Consider the following 23,160-nt stretch of genomic DNA (forward strand, 5'->3'; position numbering starts at 1 on the left):
TTAGTCGTGCAGTAGTGCTTCCTCCTGAGGAGACGACAATTCGTGGGAAGGAAAAATCACGATTCCATGTTCAAGTAATTGATCTGGATAATCTAGAAGAGGGGCAGCAATCTGATGATGCTCCCAAGTCTCCAGTTTCAGACTCGCTTCATGAGATCATTCCACCAGTTTCCATTGAGACGCCTCTTTCTCCTCTTGATTTGCTTGTGGATGAGTCTCCTCATAATGCAATTCCCATTTCAGCATACGAGCCATCTCCTGATCATCAACAAGAGAGTGTGTTGGAAGTTCTTGAGGATATTACTACTTGCATCCAGTTATCAGAAATTGATACTTCCACTTCTGGTTTCGAAGAATTCATGAGGCAATCTTCATGCCCATTGGTAACTGAGAAAACCGTGGTCACCAGATATTCCTCCCAGGATGACCACGGTGACTCAAACAGAAACTACTTCTCCTTTGCCTATGACTGCTACTGCAGGGGAGTTGATGACTTTGCCTCCATGGCTTAGTTCTTTCACCCGAAAAGGAAAAAGCAAGAAATCTCACCTGATACCTTTGACTACCAGCAACTGAAACAGTCCAGATCCAAAGTTGCTAAGAAGGCCAAGACTATCTCCAAAGTGACTGTTGACAGTAACAAGATGAAGGTAGCTGAAATTGTAGAACCTATTGCAGATAAGCCACTTGATGAAATGTCAGCTACCGATTATAAGGTTACAAGGATAGAGTTGGGAAAACAGACGCATGAGGTCATTAAACATGATGCTCAGTTTTTTGTTGCCTCATTGGTGCAAAGGTGTGATGAGCTTCTAGCGAGGAGAGACAAGCTAGAAGAGGAAAATCGACAACTTATGGCAGCCATTCATAAAATCACAAAACCTGCCGCTGAAGGGAGTAACTCCATAGGTTCTTCTGGTTCCCAAGAATCAATTCGTGGAGTGGAAAGGGCTGCTCAAAAGGTACAAGCACTGGATTCCTGGGTTGATCAGCTTCATGATCTATGTGCACAGGTAATGAAAGACATTTTTCAAATAATGTGTAAGTTGGAGACCACTGAGGAGAAACTGGATCAGACTTCCAATACTTTCAAAAAGAATCTGGAAAGTATTGAAGGAAGTTTGACAATCTGGCGTACCATGCCCCAACAACAGCTGAGTGTTCTACAAGAGAATGTCATCATCTCTTCCAGAATCATGTACTTGGAATTTGAAGAACTCCTGGAAAACAAGGCCCTTGTTTTTAAATCCCTCATTGAGGAGATCGGTGATGCAAAGAGATTTCAAGGCGAGGTTTACTGAGATATTGTCTCACATTGTGAAAGGGACTCTTGTAACATGGTAAGTCAGGATGGAGAGTTGATTCCAGAAGAAGAAGTTCTTGCTGATTTACAAATGAAGATTCATAACAAATGGAAGAGCGAACAGTTCTCGGCCGCTTCAATTCAGACATTGATGAAACACCAAGTCTTTCTGCATGAAATCCACTCTATCCTGGATAAAAATAATTTTGCACTCCTCCGGTGTCATGACACTATTGTGAAGACCATGGTTGTTGCCAAGAACACCCATGAACCAAATCCCGATGAATTACAAACAAGCATCCGAAAATTTCAAAGATTTGTGTCTTCACATGCTTCAACTTAAGTGTTTTTCAACACTTAGTTGAATTTTCCCTCTGTTGTAATCTTTGGTTGTAATTTTGTTTTAACATGTTACATGTAAAAGTATTTTCTGTAAAATGCAAGTTACACATTACTTGCACTTTTGTAATTATATGTAAGGCAACTACAAGTTGTGTTCGATTAGGATTGTAGTTGGAATAAGTCTTAGTCTTAGTTAGTTGGAATAACTCTTAGTTAGTTAATGAAGTCTTAGTTAGTTATTGAATAAGTCTTGATGGTTGAGAGAATCTCTCAAGTTAGTTAGGATCCTCCCACCTTTTTCTCAAGGCTCCTCTCCTATAAATACTTGAGGGGTCTATTGTAATCTTTATCTTTTGGGAAAGCAAGCAAAAACTCTGCCAAATTTACAGCAAGAAGTCTTTGAGCGTATGTATGTGAATTGAAGGTTTTGAAGAATAATAAAGAAGGATTACTCAAGTTTTGAGTCTTTGAGCTACATGTTTGAGTCTGAATCTTTTTATTTCTTCTATGCAAAGTGTTTCTAAAGGAGCTTAGTCCAATCTGATTTGAAGTCTTTGAGCTGCAAGTAGAGAAGATTAATTAAAATAGGAAAATCTCTAGAAGGAGCAACAAGTCTTTGAGCTTGTTTCTATTCTTGAGGAAAAATTATTGTTTGATAAGAAATAGCAGCAAGTCTTTGAGCTTGCATTAGTTCTTGTCTTTGTGTTGAAAGAATAGATTATTCCAGTCTTTGAGTTGTTGTTTTTTATTCATTGTAAAATTTGGTATAGCAAAGGGTAGATAGGACTTCACATAATCAAATCTTTGAGCTTGATATTGTTGTCCCGTCCCGAAGGAAGTGACGGAAGTCTTTGCGCTTTCAGGAAACTTCATTTCCTTTCTCTCATTTCACTCGAAAGTGGTTACTGTTGTTCATATTCAATTGCTATCCTTTTCTATGAAGCGAAAATGATATTGTCTTTCTTGAAAAAAGAAGAAAGATTGTTGTCCCATCCTATTTTATTTTCAAAAGTTGTAGTTAGATAGGGGGAGCCTTCCCTTAATTAGGAGAGTTTTTACTCGTGTGCTGTGGTTGAAACCACAATTTTGTATATTTCCCCAAGTGTACAAAATTTTCAACCAACATGTCCGTACGTACACTCTGTATGTTGTACGAACTAGGTGCTTGGTCTTCACGTTCTCTCTTTCGGGCAATCCGTACACCGTACAGACCAACCTGTAACTCCTTCAACACTTCCTCTCGCTTGTCCATACAGTTGGTTCATACGTTGTACAAACTTAGTTCCTTCTTTGTGCCTGGCCATATGGATCCCTGTCTTCTTCCTTTCGATTCCGTCTTGCTGCTAGGTTTGCTTAGACTTCTTCTTTGCGCTGTATACAATTGGGCTTCTTGGGGGTCTTTATAATCACTTACTTTTGTCAGGGTTAGGGTTAGGCTTAGATACTTTCTTAATTTCTTATAAAATAACTGCCTTTTTATCACTCTTATTTTTGCCTTACTTATTTCTCTTACTTATGCCTGGCGCTTTAATTTTTTTATACTCGCCAACCCTTGCCTTTTTACCCCCTCCTTATACTCTTTTCTTTTTATTTTTACCATCCCATCTCTTATCAATTGCTTTAATTCCTTTATTTGACAACACTTTTTGAATGTGATTCTTTGTACCTTTAGTTTACTACGGTATCTTGATGTTAGGTTGCATCGTTCGGATGGCCATTTGCGCTCCATGGGGTAGCTCATTGCCTCTACCACTGCTGGCAAATTATTTTCCGACTCCCTTAGTTTCCTCCTCCTTGTTCAAGTACCTTATTTCTTCCTTGCTCTTCTTTTGCCATTCGTCCTGGCTTCCTTCCACCTTTTATTTGACCCTTGGTTGACGTCCTCGTCTTCCCCACTCCTCTTCGTTCCTGAGGGGTCATTCTGGGTCTTCAGCTTTATCTCTGAATTGTGCAACCACATACAGACATGCGGCAACCTTCTATAACATTCTTGTGCACAACATGTCCCTACGTACTCCAGGTCCCATATCTTGTCAACTAACGGAGCGGGTCCCACCCCCTTATATCAGTTGTCAATGTAGCAACCTCCGTACTGTTGGTACCATTTTACTTTCTCTCCGTCAACTTCCGGTGGTCCCACGGGGTTAGGGATCACCCGGTATAATAATTTGGGTCTGGCTTCCACTTCACCTGGCTGGGAGGCGATGATGAATAAATCTTTTGTTTTCAACACCATTTTTAAACAGGGACCTAGGGTTGCCCCGTATTCCTCTATGTCAAGCTCTGCCTCCAGGTCTACAGGTTCCTTCTCTTTATTTGCACTCTCGGCCTTCCTTCAGGCTTCAGCCTCTTCATCGATATCGTATGCTACGCACCCTTCTTGAAGGCCTTCATATGGGGCCCGCTTCTTCCAATGTCCTGAGACCCATACCCATACAGTTGGCTCCCCAAAATACGCATTTGTGAGGTGCTTGTGGTTCTTGGGAACCACAACACCTTCCACCTGCTTCAACACAAGCCGCTCTTCCATGGCTGCAAAAGGCTTTGCCCGCTCTTCATCTCTCCGGTAAAGTTCAGCTTTTACCATCGGGTCTTCGCCAACTTCCTTGCTTTGACCAATGGTCCAGTGCCCTTTGGTCGCGTATCCTAGCATGTTAATCCCGATCACAGGTTTGTTTCGTTCTTTGTAGATTTTCATCTTTGAACCATTCACTAGGTCCCTGATTGGATTGTTATCCAAAGTAGATAGCTTCACCACCCCATCCTGGTCGACCTCTCTGATCTTATAGGGTCCGAGCCAACGAACTTTAAACTTCCCCGGTCGGAGTTCGTTTCGGCCGTTATACTTCAAAACCAACTGCCCCGGCCGAAAGTTGACTCGCCGTAGGTGCTGGTCATGCCAGTACTTCCGTTGTCGTTGCACTACCTCCGTTGTCCATTGTGCCATTATTCTTCGTTCGTCCAGTTTCATCAGGCTGTCCAGCCTTGCACTCAAGCTTTCTTCATCGCCAAGTCTATTATCCACCGCCACCCGGAGGCTAGGTACGGTGTACTTTGTTGGTACCACTGCCTCCTGCCCATACATGAGCTGGAACGGGGTATGCCCCGTGGTGACCTTGTAGGTTGTGCGGTAAGCCCACAGTACGACTGGTAGCCTTTCCTTCCAGTCTTCTTGCTCCACCCCACACGGTTTGTAAATTATTGACACCAACACCTTGTTGGTTGCTTCTGCCTGTCCATTAGCTCGGGGGTAATACGAACTAGAGAGATTGTGAAATATTTTGAACTCTATGGTCATGGTATGGATTACTTGGTTGACAAAGTGCACTCCCCTGTCACTGGTGATTTGAAGGGGTATCCCATACCTCGTGACGATCTGTTCATACAAGAACCGTGCCGTACTGTTGTGACCATTTCACACATCGCCCCATTAAAATGGGGACCCCCTCTTTTTGCTCGTTTTGCTCATCCTTCTCTCTGCTTTTTTTAGGGTTTTGGTTTAGTGAGTCAGTCGTTTGGACTAGGGTCAGGCCTTAGGGTTTCCGTTTTAGTGTTTTCAGGCCAGAGTCCAGTCAATTTTGAAGACTTGTTGAGCTTCCTCCCGTAGGATGCAATTTTGAAATGAGGTGATTTCGTCAGAGGTCAAGAAAGTTGGTCTAGGTTCAGTCGGAATTTCGAAGGCAAGTCCAAATTTTGCCTAAGTGTTAATGAGGGAATTAAGAAATTTTGTCCGAGTGAATTTTTGACCAAATTTTGAAAATTTTAATAATCAATTCCGGGCATTGGAAAAGTCTTATTTTTGCCTTGTCAAATGGTTGAAGCCTTAAAATCATGATATTTTGGCCTAGGGAAGCAAGTTCGCTCCTGTCCCTCAGCTAGGGACCAGGGCGAAATGTCTTGTCTAGACCATTCTGACCTCATTTTGATCAAACTAAAGTGTCAAGGACGTGATGGAAGATGGAATAAATGTGATGGAACGCCAGGACTTAGTCATTTGCAACAAAAGGATGAACATTTGCCCTCAAGGACAAAAATCGCTCCTGTCCCTCACTGAAGGACCGGAGCTTGTTTCTCAAAATTTTACTGTCCTTGCAGGATCGGAACGATTTTTGGATTGGAAGAGATAAAGGGAGGCATGTTCTTTCCATTGAATATAATTTGAAGAAATTCGCAAACAAGGAAATGTGCCAGGAACAAAAATCGCTCCTGTCCCTCACTGAAGGACCGGAGCTTCAAATCCAAAATTGCCTTGTCCTTGAAAGATTTGAACGATTTCGCGATTTGAGAAGAACAAAGGAGGTATATTTAATCAGTTGAATATAACTTGAAAGTGCTAACATGAGGAAAATTGGCTCTAGAAGCAAAATCGCTCCTGTCCCTCTGCCAGGGACCAGGGCAAATTTTAGTGGTAGCTCCCGTCCCTCTCCCAGGGACCAGAGCAATTTTCCTTATAAGACAAATTTTGGGCGAAGATCAAGTGAATGTTAAGTTTGAGGCAAACAAAGGAGGCGTAACGAACCCATTGAAGATAATTTGAAGATTGCGAAACGCCAAGTGAAGCCCATATTGTCCTAGGCGCTCCTGTCCCTCAGTCAGGGACCAGAGCGATTTCTTACTAAGGAGAATTTCTCACCAAGATAAAACGAATTCCATGTCAAAGGTGAATGAAAGGGAGCATGACGAGTCCGTTGAAGATAGTTTTAAGCATTGGCAAAAAGTGATTGAGCCTACAAGTGCAAAATCGCTCCTGTCCCTCAGTCAGGGACCAGGGCGAAATCAAGGTTATCTAACATTTCCCTCCAAGTTTAAGTCACTCCAAGTCAAGGTACAAGGAGGCAATGATGTTTGGAACGCCTCGACGAAGAATGAAGTTGCAAAGACCGCCAAATGTGATGAAATTACCTAAGTTCGCTCCTGTCCCTCTCCTAGGGACCAGAGCGAAATCTCTAAGTATGCTTGAATTTTGAAGGCCACGTTCGTTTCAAGTGTTCAAGAAGAAATAAAGGACGTCATTTTACGCCTTGAAGACAAATTGATATCAATATGATGGAGGATTTGCACTATACACCAAAGTTCGCTCCCGTCCTTCAGGCAAGGACCAGGGCGATATTCATTTAAATAGTCATTTTCTTTCCTAGACCACCTCAAAGCAAAGTTATACAAGGTTGAAAATGTCATTTGAAAGGTGATAAACAAGAAGTGAATGTTAAAAGATCACAAATTTGAGCTAGAAACAAAAATCGCTCCTGTCCCTCAGTCAGGGACCAGAGCGAAAATGATCTAAGGGGCATTCGTCTACAAAATTGAATCGATCAAGCACTAGATTCCTAATGAAATTGCTAGTTTCAACGTAAGAGAAGTGGTTTTGAACGTAAAAGGCAAGAAAATCAAGAGCAAAATGTTAAATCGCTCCTGTCCCTCAGTCAGGGACCAGAGCGATATGGTTTGTACCCGTACCTCTCTCATGTTTTGGCACCAATGAATTTTTGAATTATATTAAATGCTAAGAAATCGATAAAATTTGAAATATCCAATTAAAATTAGCATTTAAAAATTGCGTAAAACATTTAATTAATTATTTTTGCCTTTAAAAAATCGAATTAATTAATTACGAAGGCATTTTTAATTAATTATTAATTTTAAATAAAAAATAAATTTGGGCGCTTGGGTTTTATTTTCTATATTTTAACAAAAGTCGGCCTTAATTTTTATCTTTTTGTTTTAATTGCCTTATTTCCAAAGTCAGCCTAGAGGTGATTAAGGGGGTGAGCGCCTATAAAGGGGAGGTGAATTATTGCATTTTCAAAACATCATTTAAACCTTCATTTGCATGCGATTTGGAGAAGACAAGGAGGAAGTGCGAATTTCATTGAGGAAAGGTGCGAAATTTCCATTCAAGGGGAGTGCGAACTTGGTTTGAAGTGGAGCGAACTTGCCATCAAGACGTTGAAGACCCCCCAAAGGTGGTGAAATTGACAAGGAAGGCGTTCGCTAGAAGAAGATCACGTTGAAATCTTCAAACTTCGATTTTTGCCTAGGCGAATTTCTTAATTTTGCATTTTAGAGTTAGTTCTCAAGTGAGGTATGGCAAAGATCCCTTATCTTGAATTTTGAATGTTGATCGTCCTAGCCTCAAGTTTAAATTTTGAATTTTAAAATTTTGAAATTTCAGTAGCTCGATCGTATTTAGGAAATGATAACTCAAAGACTTATCATGAAGTTTCCTAAATTTAATCTCTAATCTATAGTCATGCATTGCGAAATCTATTATTTATTATGAAATGTTGTGTAGGTATTACAAATGGCGACCCCGAAGGCGGGAGCATCCACCAGTCGTCCAGCTCTTATGAAGGAAGATCAAAAGAACGAAGAATTGGAGACCAAGATCGTGTCTAAGTGGAACAACATTGGAGATACCAACTTGGGCAACTTCAGTACGAAGAAGTTTCGAGAAGTCCCTTACATTGGCAAGCCATCGCCTGTCGCCAGGAGGATAATTGAAAGTGGCATCATTAAGGCGGCCGGCTTCCCTCCAGCAGTCCAGTGCCATGAATTGACGATCGAGTGTGCTCGCCATTATGATCCACAGTCCAGAACGATCGTGTCCAAGGAGGGAAACACTTTAGCTTATCTTTCAGAGGAAGCTATAAGTGAGGCTTTCCATCTTCCAGAGCACAAAGATATGGTCTACAAAAGCATAGAAGGAGCCAGGTCCTTGTACGAAGATGATCCAGATGCTTGCCTAAGCATCATCAACAAGAACTGGTTATACAAGAGTCGTCCTCGCCTGAGCAAGATCCTGAACACACCACATAGGATCGATTTCCAGGAAGAGTACAGAGATTTGATAACAATGCTCAACCGAGTCACAGGAGCCCCTCAAGCCTTCTATTTTGAGAAGTGGATGTTCTACTTTATCCAAGTGATAGTTCAGGGAAAAGGAACAATTCATTGGGCTAGAATGATTAGCCATTGCTTGGATGTATAGTTAAGGAGACTGAAGGCTACCAAGTCCTTCCACATGAGTTCATACGTCATATATGCCTTGATCAGGAGCTTTGAGTACGCAGGACTACCTCACAGAGGAGTGATTGGAAGAGAACCTGGCGAGGTCAGAGTTTGTGATTCCTACGTTCACTTGCATCATCCGCCAGGAAGTAACTACAAGTTAGTTAATGATACCTTCACGATGAACATCACAAGGACGTTGCAAGGTGGGATTCACAATAGGCTATCACAGGATGCACAAGAGCTAGTAAAGAGGTATGGTGCTTGGTTTATCCAATTTCCGAAATTTACATATATTAGAGTTCATGGATGTCCTTCACCTCCATACATGTTGCCGAGATATCCGACAGACAGAATTGTGTTACTTGAGGTAACTAGACAGTTGGCAGCTTATGCGAAGGCATTCAGACACAGACATGGGAATGGAGTTCCTGTACCTATCATATTAGGCAATTCAGTTGAGGTATGTCCTAATGCTCTAGCCATGGATGACGCAGAGAAGGAGTTAGCTTTGTATTCATTTTCATTCTTTGCCTTGAGAGAAAGCTTTGATCCATATGGGTATATAGAGGAGACCGTCGGTAGAAGATATAAGCATGAGTTTCAAATAGAAGATTTTATGATGAATCTCTTAGATGATCTTGAAGTGAAAAGAAAGATGCATTCTAGATTGCCTTTGGATTTTATCAGGAAATGCAAGATTTACAGAGTGGCCGACCAAGCTCAGGACAGTGGCAGAGATCTCCAATCATCCTATGATCGAGAAAGCAAATCAGTAAGGTTAGATTGGAATGAGCCCGAGGTTGTGGATCTAGATTATTTGATGGCTCCAGTCTTGTCTTGTACTCGCAGATGGGTTGATGTGCAGCATCAGAAGTTGAGAGAACAGGGCATAGCTATGACTTTCACCTTGGAGGAGAGACCAGCTGAAGGTGGGGCAAGTGTAAGTGAGGGTAATCCTAATCCTAGAAATGCAAGCGAGGGCAACCTTCGAAGCGCAAGTGAAGGCAATCTCCATCCAAGAGGCTCGAAGAGGAAAGAGAGACCTGAGAAAAGAGAATCTTCCAAGAAGAAGCAGGAGGCCAACCGAGATCATTCATCCGGCACATCTTCTCGACAAGAGAAAAGGACATTTGAGATAGAGGAGTCCATGGAATCAATGGTACAGAACGATAAAGAAGGATAGGCACCTCAAAGGTCACCAGGTGGATCTCTCCAAGATAATGAGTTGCATGAAGATAAAGAAGATAACGAAGTAACATCTCCTCCCAAAGAAGAAGAATTGCCTAAGGAGATACAGGTTAAAGAAACAAGATCTGCCATCCCAGATTGGTTAAAGGAAAGACTAACAAGGGTGATTGTGATCGAGGACGAGGACAATGTGATTGATTTGGAGAGCCTTGTTGGACATTCCCAGGAAGTGACAGAAAAGAGGAAGGCTACTAAGATGTCCAAGATGATTAGAGATGAGACTGGATCCAGGAAATTGCAAATAGCTACACCGGCCGTGGACAAGTATGAAGGTGAGATCCTTGCAGAAGAATATGATGTAGAGACATTTGAACTTGGTCCACTTACAGCCGAGCAGACACTAGATGATGCCACCGATTCATTTGAGGCATTGAAAGACAAGCTTAGGGAAGAAATGGAGAAAAATAGAAAGCTTGAGAAAGAGGTCGGTGCATGGAGAACATATTTCAGCCATCTCAATCAGCCTTTGGGACGTCAGGATCCAGCAAGATCACCCATATAGGCACTTCCCCTTCAATCAATTGGTGAGGCAGAGAGAGTCAGGAGTTTGGTCCAGCTTATGAGCTCATGGATTGACAAATCTCATACAGTTGCCATGGAATTTGCAACAAGGATGATGCAGACCATTCATAGAGCTATCCAGGTTCTTGAGATCATCCACAACTTGATGATAACGGTAGCCGCCTTTGCTCATACTAAAGATGTTATCATTCCTGTCTTACAAGTAATCAGACAAACATCAAGGAAGGTCCTAGCACAGGAAAAGATAATGGATGGAGGACCTCATAGTTTGCTTCAGTGGTCAACCTTACTCCAGATGAAGGAAGTTCTCTTCGAGGACATCAGTACTAGATGCAATCATGTTGAGGAGGTTATCCACCCGATCCAGGACAGAGTGTTTGAGGTACTACGTACCATTCTTGGCAGGAGGATCGAAGTTGAGACAGATGTGGATTTGCAAGAATTGGAGGATAGAGTCAAGGTCATCTTTTGCAAAGATGCTAATGTTATCACTGATGAGCAACGGGACCAGATGTTTGCTACCATGCTCCTGATTGAGAAGACTAAAGAGCTTGAACCTGGATGGGACGCTGCTCTTCTCAAGGCATTTGATCAGGTCATCCACTTGGAAGAAAGAATGAGGAATCTTCCCGAGATTCCAATTGCTGAGATCGAAGGAATCGTATCAAGATTCATTGCATATGCTAAAAAGGAGCATTGGAAAGGGAATAAGATTCTAGATGAGAGGTTGTTATAGATGACATGGCACCTTAATTGTCATTGGTCTATGTCTCCTAGATTTTTGTGCCAAATTTAATATTTGGCTATGCATTTAATATTGTTCAGTAAAAAGGGGGCTATTTGTAATAAACCCTAATTAGGGTTTAGGTGTCATAATCTTGGCCATTGATCTTCTTTCAATCTGGACCGTTCATTGTAATTGAGGATGCTATTTATACCCTCATTTCTTTTCATTTTGTAATAAGAGAGTTAGAAATAATGATGTATTAGAGAATTAGAGAGATATTAGAGATTAGCAATTTGATTTGTAGCAAGATTGAGCTTTGAGGAAGGAATTTCAAACAATTGTTGTACATGATGGCTTTGAGATCAATAAAATATTGAAGTTATGGTGTTTTATTGCTATTCTTGTGGTTATCTTCATGGTTGTTCACTTTCTTGAATCATTCTCAATCAAGGTAGTGTTTTAGTTCGAAGGACAAAGTGTTGGACTTGATCTTTGGTAGGATTCACTTTCCAAACCACTAGCTTCTTGCTGATTGTAGGAACGCCTTGCGTGGTCAACTGGATAAACTTGAATCGCTTAAACCTTCAATCGTTGTTGTATCTTGGATATGTGCCTTCGTGGTAGTGCCCTTGATCCTTGATGTATTGAAAAATCATTTGTTACCTTAGAAGATCGCATCAATTTCAATTAAGTTGTTAATTTATGGCAATATTGAAGTTGGTAGAATCTCGCCAAGTCTCGTCCACATTGAGTCATTCTTAGGGTTAGACTAGACTAGATCTCTTGCAAACCCTACTCTTTTGATATTTTTTGAGAGCTTGTTAGTTTAGGAAATTCTTCGGAAACGTAAGGCCCTTTGATGACACAGCAATCACAACGACCACTGGTGCTTATCCACACGTAGAGACCCTACTTACAAGAACATTGGAGTCACCCTAACTGATCCTTCTTGCGATATCTTCAGCAGTTAGAGACTTTACTCAAGAGAGGATAAGATGCCTTTGGGTATTTTATTCTGTGTATGATTGTGTACAAAAATACACGTCAACACGTACTCAGAGTCATGTTATCTGGCAAGGCCCTCGCTTCTGCCCACTTGGTGAGGTATTCCGTAGCTACTACAATATATTTGCACCTGTGCATGCTACTCGGTTTCAAGGGTCCTACAAAGTCCAGACCCCACCATTTGAATAGCTCCTGTGGCTATGAGGGAAAGAGGGGCATGAACTCCCGCTTGAGTGGTTTTCTTGCACGCTGGCAAGTGTCACATCGGACCACCCACTCCCGGGCGTCAGTGTGTAGAGTTGGCCATCACAGGCCGTCCAGAAGTAGTTTACTGGCAGTTGCATCTGGTCCCATGTGTCCGCCTGCCAACCCGTCATGTGCTTCCTTCAACACGCTGGGAATTTCCTCCATAACACATCTCCTCAGGATCTGGTCAGGGCCCATCTTATATAACAGGCCATTGATTAGCTGGAAAGTCTTACTCTTCAGTGCCAGCTTCTATCGTTCCCCCAGGGGCATCTCCCTTCGAAATGTGGAAGTGGAGACGTACTGGTCGATCTTCTCGTACCACGATGGTAGTACTGCAATCTGGAACAAGTGTGCATCTGGGAAGTCCTTGTTCACCCCTTCAGCCGGTTCCCCCGATCTGATCCTTGATAGTTGGTCGGCTATCACATGGGACTTGCCTGGCCACACAATAATGGTGAAGGTAAACTCTTGCAGGAGTAGTAGCCATCTACTTACCCGACCCGAGATAATTGGTTTATTTACTAGATACATTAGTGCCTGATGGTCCACGTAAAATGTGAACGGCGTAGCCAACAGGTAGTGGCGAAACTTTTGTACTACGTACACCATCCTGTGTGCCTCCCTCTCTGTTGTGTTGTAGTTTTGTTCAGCCTTTGACAAGAGTCGGCTGGCCAAGAAAACGGAATGGTCCAGTCCTTGTGTCCCTACTTGTGCGAGGGTAGCACCAATCGCAAAGTTGGAGGCATTGACATGGACGTGAAACTCCTTATTCCAGTCTAGATACACTGCCATTTTTTAGTAAGTCTTGTTAGTCTTGAGTCCAGAACTACATTGCCATATCCTAAGTTATCATCACACCCATTCCATATCCATGATCAATGAATTTAATTCGAACATTTGTGTAAGTCCCCAAGTGAACACAACAATTCACATTGACCATTGAGTTGCCCACTCGTCAAGACCTGACATGTAGAAACCTTGGAATCATTTTAGTTGATCTTACTCTTAGCATCTGAGGTGATTTTGTTCAAGAGAGGGAAAATTACTTTTGTATTTTATTTTGAATGTTATGTACCTAAAACACACATCAACACTTCCCACACCTTAGTCCCAACTCCCAAACTCAATACCAATTGTGTCTTTTGCCTTCCACAAACCCTTGTGCTGATATGAAAGTTTACGGCCAGCCTTGTGAATGGTGCAGCCAGAAATAGGGAACAAACTGAATATTTTCAAGCACTCCAACTCACTATTTTTCCCCTTCAAATCTGTTCTCAAATATGTCCTTGCATCTTGGCAAATAATCTGGAAATTCATGACAATAAAGTTCCTACATAGTTCTTGAATGAAACTACCTACAATCAGCCAAGAAAGATCTTTCACTTTCACTATCAACGACCTCTATGAGGATTTGTGTCCCCACATAGCCCTTGGATGAACAAAATTCAAACCAGCAACAACTTGTTATCAAAATCTCAAGCATAATCTACAAAATGACCTAAAAACTTTTTTAATACCTTTTCCCAAAACCCCATGCCCACCTTGGGGAAATAAAATATTTACTTTGTTTAAAATCACTTATGTCCCCACTTTAAATGCCTCTTTAAGTTATAACATTAATCAATTTTTTAAATAAATCCTTTTATCCCATTTGACGTCCACTTCCAAAGTCACCCTTTAATATTTTAAATAACACTAAATTAAATATTTAATTTAACTTTATAACATTAGTGTTATATAAAATAATATGTGTTAATAAATCAGTGTTCCATGACTGTTAAGGATGGGGGGACATAGGGATGTAGGGATGTGAGGATAGGTTTTGAGGATGGGGGGACAAAGGGCCTAAGTTTGGGGATGGTGAGGGGACGGTAGTGGGAGGGGGCGGGAGTGGTGCTGATTTACATATAGTACTTAAAAAACTAGTTATGAAAAGATGTATAAGAGTTTTGTTAGAAAATGAAACTATGGCAAATTAGTAAAATAGCAAAATTGCAAATACTAAGATTTCTTGAATACTAAATAAAATTTAACAAATGAAATTGTCAAATTGGAGATTTCTATTATATCGAAAATATGATTTATGATCATGATTCATCATTGGCTTACTAGTTATTACTTGTTTAGAATTATAGTTTGATGGGGGTTTGGGGGCAACACGAAAGCAAGGTTGAGGGCAGCACCCTTAGCAAGGGTCTGGTTAATAGAGAGAGATGTAGAGATAGGTTTAGATCTTGGGGGAAAGAAAAGAGAGGAGGATAGAGAGAGGTAGAGAGAGGGGTTAGAGGAAGAGTGATAGGTAGAGAGATAGGCCTAGAGTTGAAGGGAGACAAAGAGAGTGAGATAGAGAGCGAAAGAATACTGATAGGAGGTTGCTGATTACTGAGATTTGACTAAGTTTGAAAAATTTTAAATCTTCTAAAACCTAGAATCTGCATTATAACTCCTAGAGATCTGAAACCACTGTCAAACATCCAGCCAATATATACATTAAGTCTAATTTAAATTATAAGTCACATTCCAATGTGTCTAAGGAAAAAGACACATTGAAATATGACTTATACTTAAATGTTATATTTCATGTATATATCTAATGAAGCGAATGAGATTGGCTTGAAGACAAGGATGCCATTTTGACAAATTTTCCTCTATTTTTGCTTAGGGTTCGAATTTCTAAGGTGGGGCTATGGGAGACTCCTAAGCATTCTTGAGACGGCCAGGAAACTCCCAGGGGTCCTCGAGATGTCCCAGAGATTTTTGGACGTCCTCGGTGTCTCCAAACGTCTTGATGGTAGTGGTGGGACGACGGGGGATGCCTAGTCCCCGCCCCCTTGTCTCAAAGACGTCCCTGTCTCGGAGATGTGGGGGTTTGAGGGGGGAAATGCGTCCTCATGGTTCACTGTAGTAAATCATCACCCAACAACATTAAATGCAATAACCAACTAAGCTAGTGTGTAATTGATGTCGAGTGGCAGGGTTGGTTAATTGTGACTTACTAAAATAGAAATAATGGAGTGTGTCCAAAAATGCTCCAAAAAGTGTCATTAGGAATATTTTGGTAATTTGAGCTCAAAACAACTAGAAATGCTAAAGATTTGAAGTATCGACTCTCCAATACTTGAGGAGTTCCCTAACCTAACCACGTTAGCCCTCAGGAACCCAAAGAATATGCTAAATTGGCTAATGATCATCAAACTATCAACAACTTAAGAAGAGGTCATTACAATAGATGTTAAATTTGGATTTGTATATGGAAAAAATTGCATGTATTTAAATTGTTTGTTTATAAAACTAGGCATGTTTTGTTTCTTGATAATAGAAATGTGTTGAAATGCATTGCAAATTGTCTTTTTTTTTTTTGAGGATGAATTTTAAATCTGCTTTACAAAGTAGAAGGTTTCTAATATTAAATTCCTTTTTTTTTATGACTTTTCAGATACAGTGACCAATGCTGAGGTGCACTTACCACCAGAGCTTTGCAACCTAGTAAGCTATGGCATACCCATAAGTGTTCTATACACATTTTCATATCTTCCTTCTGTTATGCACCGAATTGAAAGTGTACTTAGTGCAGCTCAGTTGCAAAAGATATTTTCAAGCAATCAGCCATATAACATCTCAACCTTCAAGGTGATCTTATGTAGTACCTTGCTTAATTGTGCTTAGAGGAATTTATATCCAACTATTTTCTTTCTTTGAAATAGAAAAATCTAATCTTGATACAATCATAGCTCCTTTCTTAAGTTGGGAGAATACATTAGTCATACAACATCTCAACCTTCAAGGTTGTCTTATCTTCTACCTTGCTTTAATGTACTTAAAGGAATTTATATACAACCATACGCTTTCTTTGAGGTAGAAAAATTTAATGGCAATAAGGTTAAAGGTATTTTACCATGTTGGCCTTGCAGAATAATTGCAAATTTTTATTGTTAAAATGGAATTTATAAGACATTTATGAAGATACATGTTTTTTTATCAATAAAGTATGGTCTCAAAGATTATTCCCTTTTTATTCTAATTAACAAAAAATAACATGTTTTAGATTACAAAGGTTTTTAGTTGTGATCTAACCCAAAAAGTCTTTTTTTTTAATAGAGGAAGAATACAAAAGCCCCTATTGAAGCTTCTATTGAATTTACTACTTTCTTCTTTTTATCTATCTCTGAATATAACTATATTCTACTACACAATGCCATATCTTAAAAGACTACTTATCAACTTCATCTTTAGAACTATTGTACATGAGTGAGCTCAACTAGTTAATGCCTTTTGAAATCTTCATACTCATTGCTTGCTTTAGAGATTTTGTTGCCCTTGGATCTTTTTTGCACCTTTTTTCTTCCCTTTGTAGTATGCTTGTTATGTTGAAGGGTCTCCATGGACTGCAAATGACACCACTATTTATTAGTAATTTCCTATCCTAAGGAAGAAGCATTAAGACGACATTCCCCAAATCCCCAGGAAAGTAACTCTTGATCAGCTTTTCAGCCATAATTCTTACCAGTTTCTTATCTTCATTGATGTCTAGAAGCATTTCTAAGAACATTGGTGAGATGTTAGTATTTGCTCTATACCAGTGATTGGTTGCCATGAATTCTTCTTTTGGAACTCATTGTATTGCACAAAGGAGTATAGCACTCTGAGTTTTGAATACTATCTTCCATCTTATTGTTAGCAATAAAAAGGGGGAACAGAGACTGAATTTTTGTGCCCAAATAATTTACGCATGTTGTATTTATACCCCCGACTTAGTTGTGCAAAGGGAACAAGGAGTTAATCTGCCTTAATTAGTTAACAAAATAGTGAAATATAGAACTTTCATAAGACATAACACATTGTATATTGAACTCTGATATATTTGCATTATCAAAGGTCATTTGTGTACATTCATTTTATCCTTATATCTCCTTATTATGTCCTTTATCTCTTATATATCATAAATTACATCTCTTTCTCATATATCTCCTGTTATATTTTAGCTCCTTCTGTCCTATCTTCTATATTCCTCTCTGTTACATTATATCTTTTGTTGGACAAATATATATCTGATGGGACATGACCCATAAATACTAATAATCTACATGATGTCATTTTAGTTTGAAGCTCTGCAAGCGCTTTGTAGTGAAGTGCTGTAGGATCTGCAATGACTGTGGTTGCATTGCTACATTCCTGCCAACATCATCCCCCCTTTCAAAATGTTGGCTTGTCCTCAATCCAACTCTACTATGTTGGAAGAAGACTCCTATAAATCTCTTTGAGATTAGCAAAAGTGCTATCCCGTTTTGTCTTTTCTTGTTGCAGGTGTTGGTTATGTACTTGAATTTGAGTAAGTAGATGTTTTGTCTGCTAAATGGTGATAGGAATTTGAATTTATTGTGCTCGCTTTTGAGCATCCTGAAGAATTGCGACGATGTGGTCTAGCCTCATACTTACTACTTTCCTCAATTGGTGAAAATTATGCCTTGTTTGGTCTCGTTGGTCTTATAACTGTTGGAACTATACATGCAGTATTTCAATTTGTACATGTTGTGACATATTCACACATCGCCCCATTGCAAATGGGGACCCCTACTTTTTGCTTTCTGGGGTTGGTTTTCTTAGCTTAGTCTCTTAGGGTTTGTGCTTTTAATCTTTGCATTGGAGAGTTTCTAGAGAGCTCATTAGGATAGGATGGTCTGCTTAGGTTCATTTGGTCAGTAGGTGGTCTAGGTCAGGGTCTCTATTGAAAGTTTCCTCTTGGTTAGGCCTGGGAACTTGTTTCTGGGTTAAGTCTTGATTGAGAGTTAGGGAATCTTTGTACCTTTCCATGAGTCTAAGTGAAAATCCAAGGGTGGCCTTGCCTTTAAGACCTAGGTCATTTAGTCAAGGAAGTGAATGAAGATATGTGAGTAAGTGTTGTCCCTTTGAAGGTTTGAGATTGGTCCAGTTGATGAATGATGAAGTTCTTGTACTCTAGGCATGGATTGGTATAAAATTGACCTATTTATCCTTAGAAAATGCCTAACAACCAAGCCTAGACTTGAAAGCTTGAGAGTTGAATGAGGAATTTGAGCTAGATTGTCAAATTCGCTCCTGACCCTTCCAAAGGAACAGGAGCAAAATCTTCCTTAGCTCCCTTTTGACTCCTATTCTAGACAAAACCTTCACTTTAAGGTGTGGATTGGGAGGAAATTAGGTTGAATTCACCTTTTGGATGCCTTTGAACAAACTTAGACCTGTTAATTTGGAGAAAAGGTCATGAATTTAATGCTCCTGACCCATCCAAAGGGTCCAGAGTGAAATTCCTCTTGAGGACATGTACCTTCCAAAGGTACCTAAGCGAAATTGTTAAGATGTACTTTTGATCCAACATTTTGAACTAGGAGCCTCCTTAAGGTGATTTGTTAGCATGTCCTAAGGTGAGAGCAATGTGAATGAGGGTGAAGTTTGAATGTTTGAATGATATCTAAGGCTAAGTCCACAAATTCGCTCCTGACCCTTCCAAAGGGTCCAGAGTGAGTTTCCTTAGATCTCCCTTCTTGGTCCTAATTTACATCATAAACCTTGTCCCTATGGCATGATTGAGAGAGAATTGATGTGGACAACAAAGTGAAGTGATGAAAATGTGAGGGATTTGAGCATAATTGCCAAATTCGCTCCTGACCCTTCCAAAGGGTCTAGAGTGAATTTCATCTAAGCTTCTGACCCTTCCAAAGGGTCCAGAGCGAAATCCTCCAAAAGACCTAATTCTTCACTAGAGACATTGAATGGTGGTCGTGCATGGCAAGAAAAGGATTCAAGAGTCAAGTCTAAAGCAAAGCTAAGTGAAAAGGGATGTGAATTGAGCCTAAAGGAGCAAATTCGCTCCTGACCCTTCCAAAGGGTCCAGAGCGAATTTCTTCAAGAGGCATTGTACCTTGCTCAAACCTTTGAACTAATCCATTCCCAAGCATTTTTGAAGGCAAATGACTTGATCTTGATAAGGTAAGGGTAAGAGATGGAGTTCTATGAAGGAAGAATTGAGCAGAATAGCTATTTCGCTCCTGACCCTTCCAAAGGGTCCAGGGCGAAATTCATCTAAGCTCCTGACCCTTCCAAAGGGTCCAGAGTGAAATTCCTATAAGGACTTTCTATTTCACCTAATGCACTAAAAGGACCTTGTTTTAAGCTAAATTGATGGCGAATTGACTTGATCATGATAAGAGGAGGTTTGATAAGTTAGATTCAAGGCAAAGAAATGATGGATGGATGATGAATAGCATTAAAGGAAGAATTTCGCTCCTGACCCTTCCGAAGGGTCCAGAGCGAATTCTCCTAAAACACATATTTGTTCCTTGTTTAAATCAAAGTTTTTGTTCCTAGGGCATGGTTGAGGGAAGATTGATGTATACTTGCCTTGAGAAGAGAATTGAAGCAAAGGAAATGATGAATTTGAGGCTAAAAGACAAAAATCGCTCCTGACCCTTCCAAAGGCTCTAGAGCAAAAATGTCATTATAGGTCCTATCCTTGGAGAGGGTCTAGAGTGAATTTTCCTAAGACCATCCCTTTTGCTTCAAAAATGAACTAATTTCATGCCTTGGAACCTCAACTAGGACGTTATCATGCCTTGGAAACAATTGAAGTAAAGAAAATGACGAAGTGAAGGATTTGAGTCTAAAGGAGTAAATTTCGCTCCTGACCCTTCCAGAGGGTCTAGAGCAAATTACACTTAAGCTCTTGACCCTTCCAAAGGGTCTATAGCGAACTTCTTCAATGGACCTTGTACCTTGCCTTAGCACTTGAATGACCCGTTCCTATGCAATTTTTTGGAGCAAATGACTTGTCTATACCTAGAAGGAGCGCAATTTTGAAGTCTAATGCCTTGAAGAATGAGTTATGAATAGGGAATTAAGTGAAATTGCTGAATCCGCTCTTGTGCCTCTCAGAGGGTCTAGAGCGAATTTCATTATAGGACCTGTCCTTGGGGAGGGTCCAGAGCGAAATCGATCCTAATGCCTTCTTGTTAATGGTTTGAAGTGAGAAATACCATGTTAGGATGAATATATCATAAGTGCTTGACACCATTTTTGTTTGTTTTGCAGATCAACAAACTCAAGATGGAGGAAGATTAGGCCAAGAGAGGGGCGACCTCTTCAAGTTTCATCATCTTCAAGGACACTTCAAATGCGTGAGAAAGGACTCAAAGTGCTTCCAAGTTGGAGGACTTCAAGTGTTCAAGGAGTTTCAAGCAATGGAGTTAACCGTCCTCAAAGACCTCATTCTACTACATGGAGAAACCACAAGATGTCAAAAAGAAGGATCTTACAAACACTTCAAGGCGTGGTCAGCTACCAGAGGAGGAATGACTTGACTGTGAAGAGGCTTCATCAAACACAAGAGAGCCAAAGAAAGGTGTGCCACTCATCAAGTACATCAAGGACAAAGGAGGATCAACCAAGGTCATCACAGAGCAAGTACCAGACAAGATGGCATCCCATTCACTGTTCCTCCAGTCAAAAGGGTCCACATCAGCGTGTCCAGATTCAGTGAATCATGCCTATTCATGAAGGCACAAAATTCGATCTACCTACCCCTGTTTCCTATTGGTTCTCAAATATTGAATGTAATTTTCTCATTGGCTAAGGGAGTTTGTTGTAACAAACCCTAATTAGGGTTTCCATCTTGTGATCCTAGCCATTGATTGTAAATCAATCAAAGCCATTGAATTGTAAAGAGCTCCCTATATAAAGCTCTGGCTCTTCATTTGTAAAGATTAATAGAGGTTAGAATAATTAATAGTTAATAGCTAATAGTAAGAAGAATAGAATAGCAAATAGAATAGAAATTAGAGTAGAGTAGGAAGAGAAGGCAAGAAATTGTTGCCTCGATTGTAAATGAACTCCATTTTCATTGAAGTTATGGTGAAGTGTGTTGTTTCTTTGCAATATGCATGGTTTCTTGTTGAATCTTCGTTTTTTATGGTAAATGATTAGATTGAATGAAGGAAGTTACTGAATGCACTCGTGTGGAATCCGCCTAGTCCAAACCACTAGCCTCTTATTGACTGTAAGTGCGCCCTGCGTGGTCAATTGGCATAGAATGAGCTTAATCTTGAGTCGTTACGCGTCTATTGTTCATGCATTAACTTGAATGGTGATCAAGGTCTGATGGTGTACGATTTGAATGTATTCGAAGCATCCCTTAAAAGATCGCACTGAGTTGGTGTTGGATTGTTCAACCTGATGGTGAGACCCAACCCAGTAGGACTCCACCTAGTTGTTCATCTATCTTCTCACATTCTAGACCCTAGAATAGACTCTCTAAACCACTGCACCTTTTGCTATTTCTTTATTATCCCGGTGAGTAGATAGGACTCGAGTTCCAACAAATCAAGCAATCAGGCGTACAAACGTAAGTCCCCTTGTGATTCCAGCATAATCACATCAAACCAAATTGATCTTATCCACACGTAGAGACCCTACATACCAGAACCTTGGAGTTATTTCGATTGATCCTTAAGCAAATCTTTAACATTCGAATAACTTTGTTCAAGAGAGGATAAGATACCTTGGTATTTTATTCTATGTTCGCATGTGCATAAAAAACACATCAACAGTACCTAGGACTATCCATCTGCATCCTATAGAGCATCGTATTTTGGAGCCCTCTAAAGTACGTGCACCTCCAATTGATCCATTTTTGCCTTAATAGGAGTTGTCATTACAGGCCATTGAAAGAAAAATTTGCAGATGGCATTAATATCTGCCTTCGTATTCTTCAATGCACTAATATGAGCTTCAAGGGAAGATTGTGTTGTGGCACACTTTTTCCTCTCTTCCTCCACTTTTGTCTTTTGTTGTTCTACCAAAATTTGTTGTTTCATGCTTTTCTTCTACAATTGAATATCTTGTATAACCTCATCTACCAATTTCTTCAATTGCATTGGAAGGGGTTGAGAAGAATCCCCTTGTATTTGAGGAAATTTTTCCTAGATATCTTTTATCAAATCCTCGAAATATCCCTAGCTATCTACATGTTGCTTCAAAATTTCTCTAGCCATTTGGTGTAAAAGGTCCTCCAATTGAAACTTTTAGGGGAGATACCATTTATGTCAAACTGAGATCCCACCAATGGGATTTGGAGTAGCCGTGGTGATGTGACTAGTTGTACCTTCTTTTGCATGGCCAAAAGTCCAAGATGGATTGCATTGTGTGGTTGCAATGGATGGAGTATTTGAGTGTTGCAAAGAAGGGATCCCATGTTTCAGAGGCTTTCTCAAAAGAAGTGGTTGTAAAGATTTCTTGTGTATTTTTCCTTTTGCAAGTTGATTACCTTGTTGTCAGCCATATTTCTTGTAGATTTTTGTATTAATTGATTTTTAGGGTATAGTGAGTATATTTTCTTTTTTCACTTAGAGTTTGTGAGGGAGTGACTGAATGGCAATTTTGTATTGGCCTCAAATTTGTGTGGCATCATTGTATGCTTTGCAATAGTTTGTAGAGAATTTTTGGATTGGCTTTGTATCATTAATGCTCTCCACAACCTATAGAATTTTCGGGAAGTTAATTCTTTCTCATCTTGCATATGCATCAAGGACTTCCTCACTATCTATGTTGGTATTGTCACTATCTAGCTCAATTTCATTGAAACTATTTGGATCTTCTTCTTCATCTACACTAGGTAACTTAGAGATTGAATATATGATCCTTGAGTTATCTTCTTCATCCCTTTCTTGAGTGCTGTCCTCCACATATGTCCTATCTTCTCCTCCTCCTGGGGGAATGTGGACTA

At 40.2% G+C, this 23,160-nt stretch overlaps 1 protein-coding gene across 2 annotated transcripts in view; it reads left to right on the forward strand.

Moving 5' to 3' along the window:
* The window catches only part of LOC131074510 (endoribonuclease Dicer homolog 2), a 305,149-nt gene that overhangs the window by 223,994 nt on the left and 57,995 nt on the right, over window positions 1-23,160 (forward strand). For both annotated transcript variants that reach the window (XM_058011146.2, XM_058011144.2), the window contains exon 18: window positions 15,844-16,037. In XM_058011146.2, coding sequence (XP_057867129.2) covers window positions 15,844-16,037 — 194 coding nt within the window. The remainder of the gene's footprint in view (window positions 1-15,843; window positions 16,038-23,160) is intronic.

The sequence above is a fragment of the Cryptomeria japonica genome, chromosome 9 (assembly GCF_030272615.1).
Source record: "Cryptomeria japonica chromosome 9, Sugi_1.0, whole genome shotgun sequence".
NCBI lineage: Eukaryota > Viridiplantae > Streptophyta > Pinopsida > Cupressales > Cupressaceae > Cryptomeria > Cryptomeria japonica.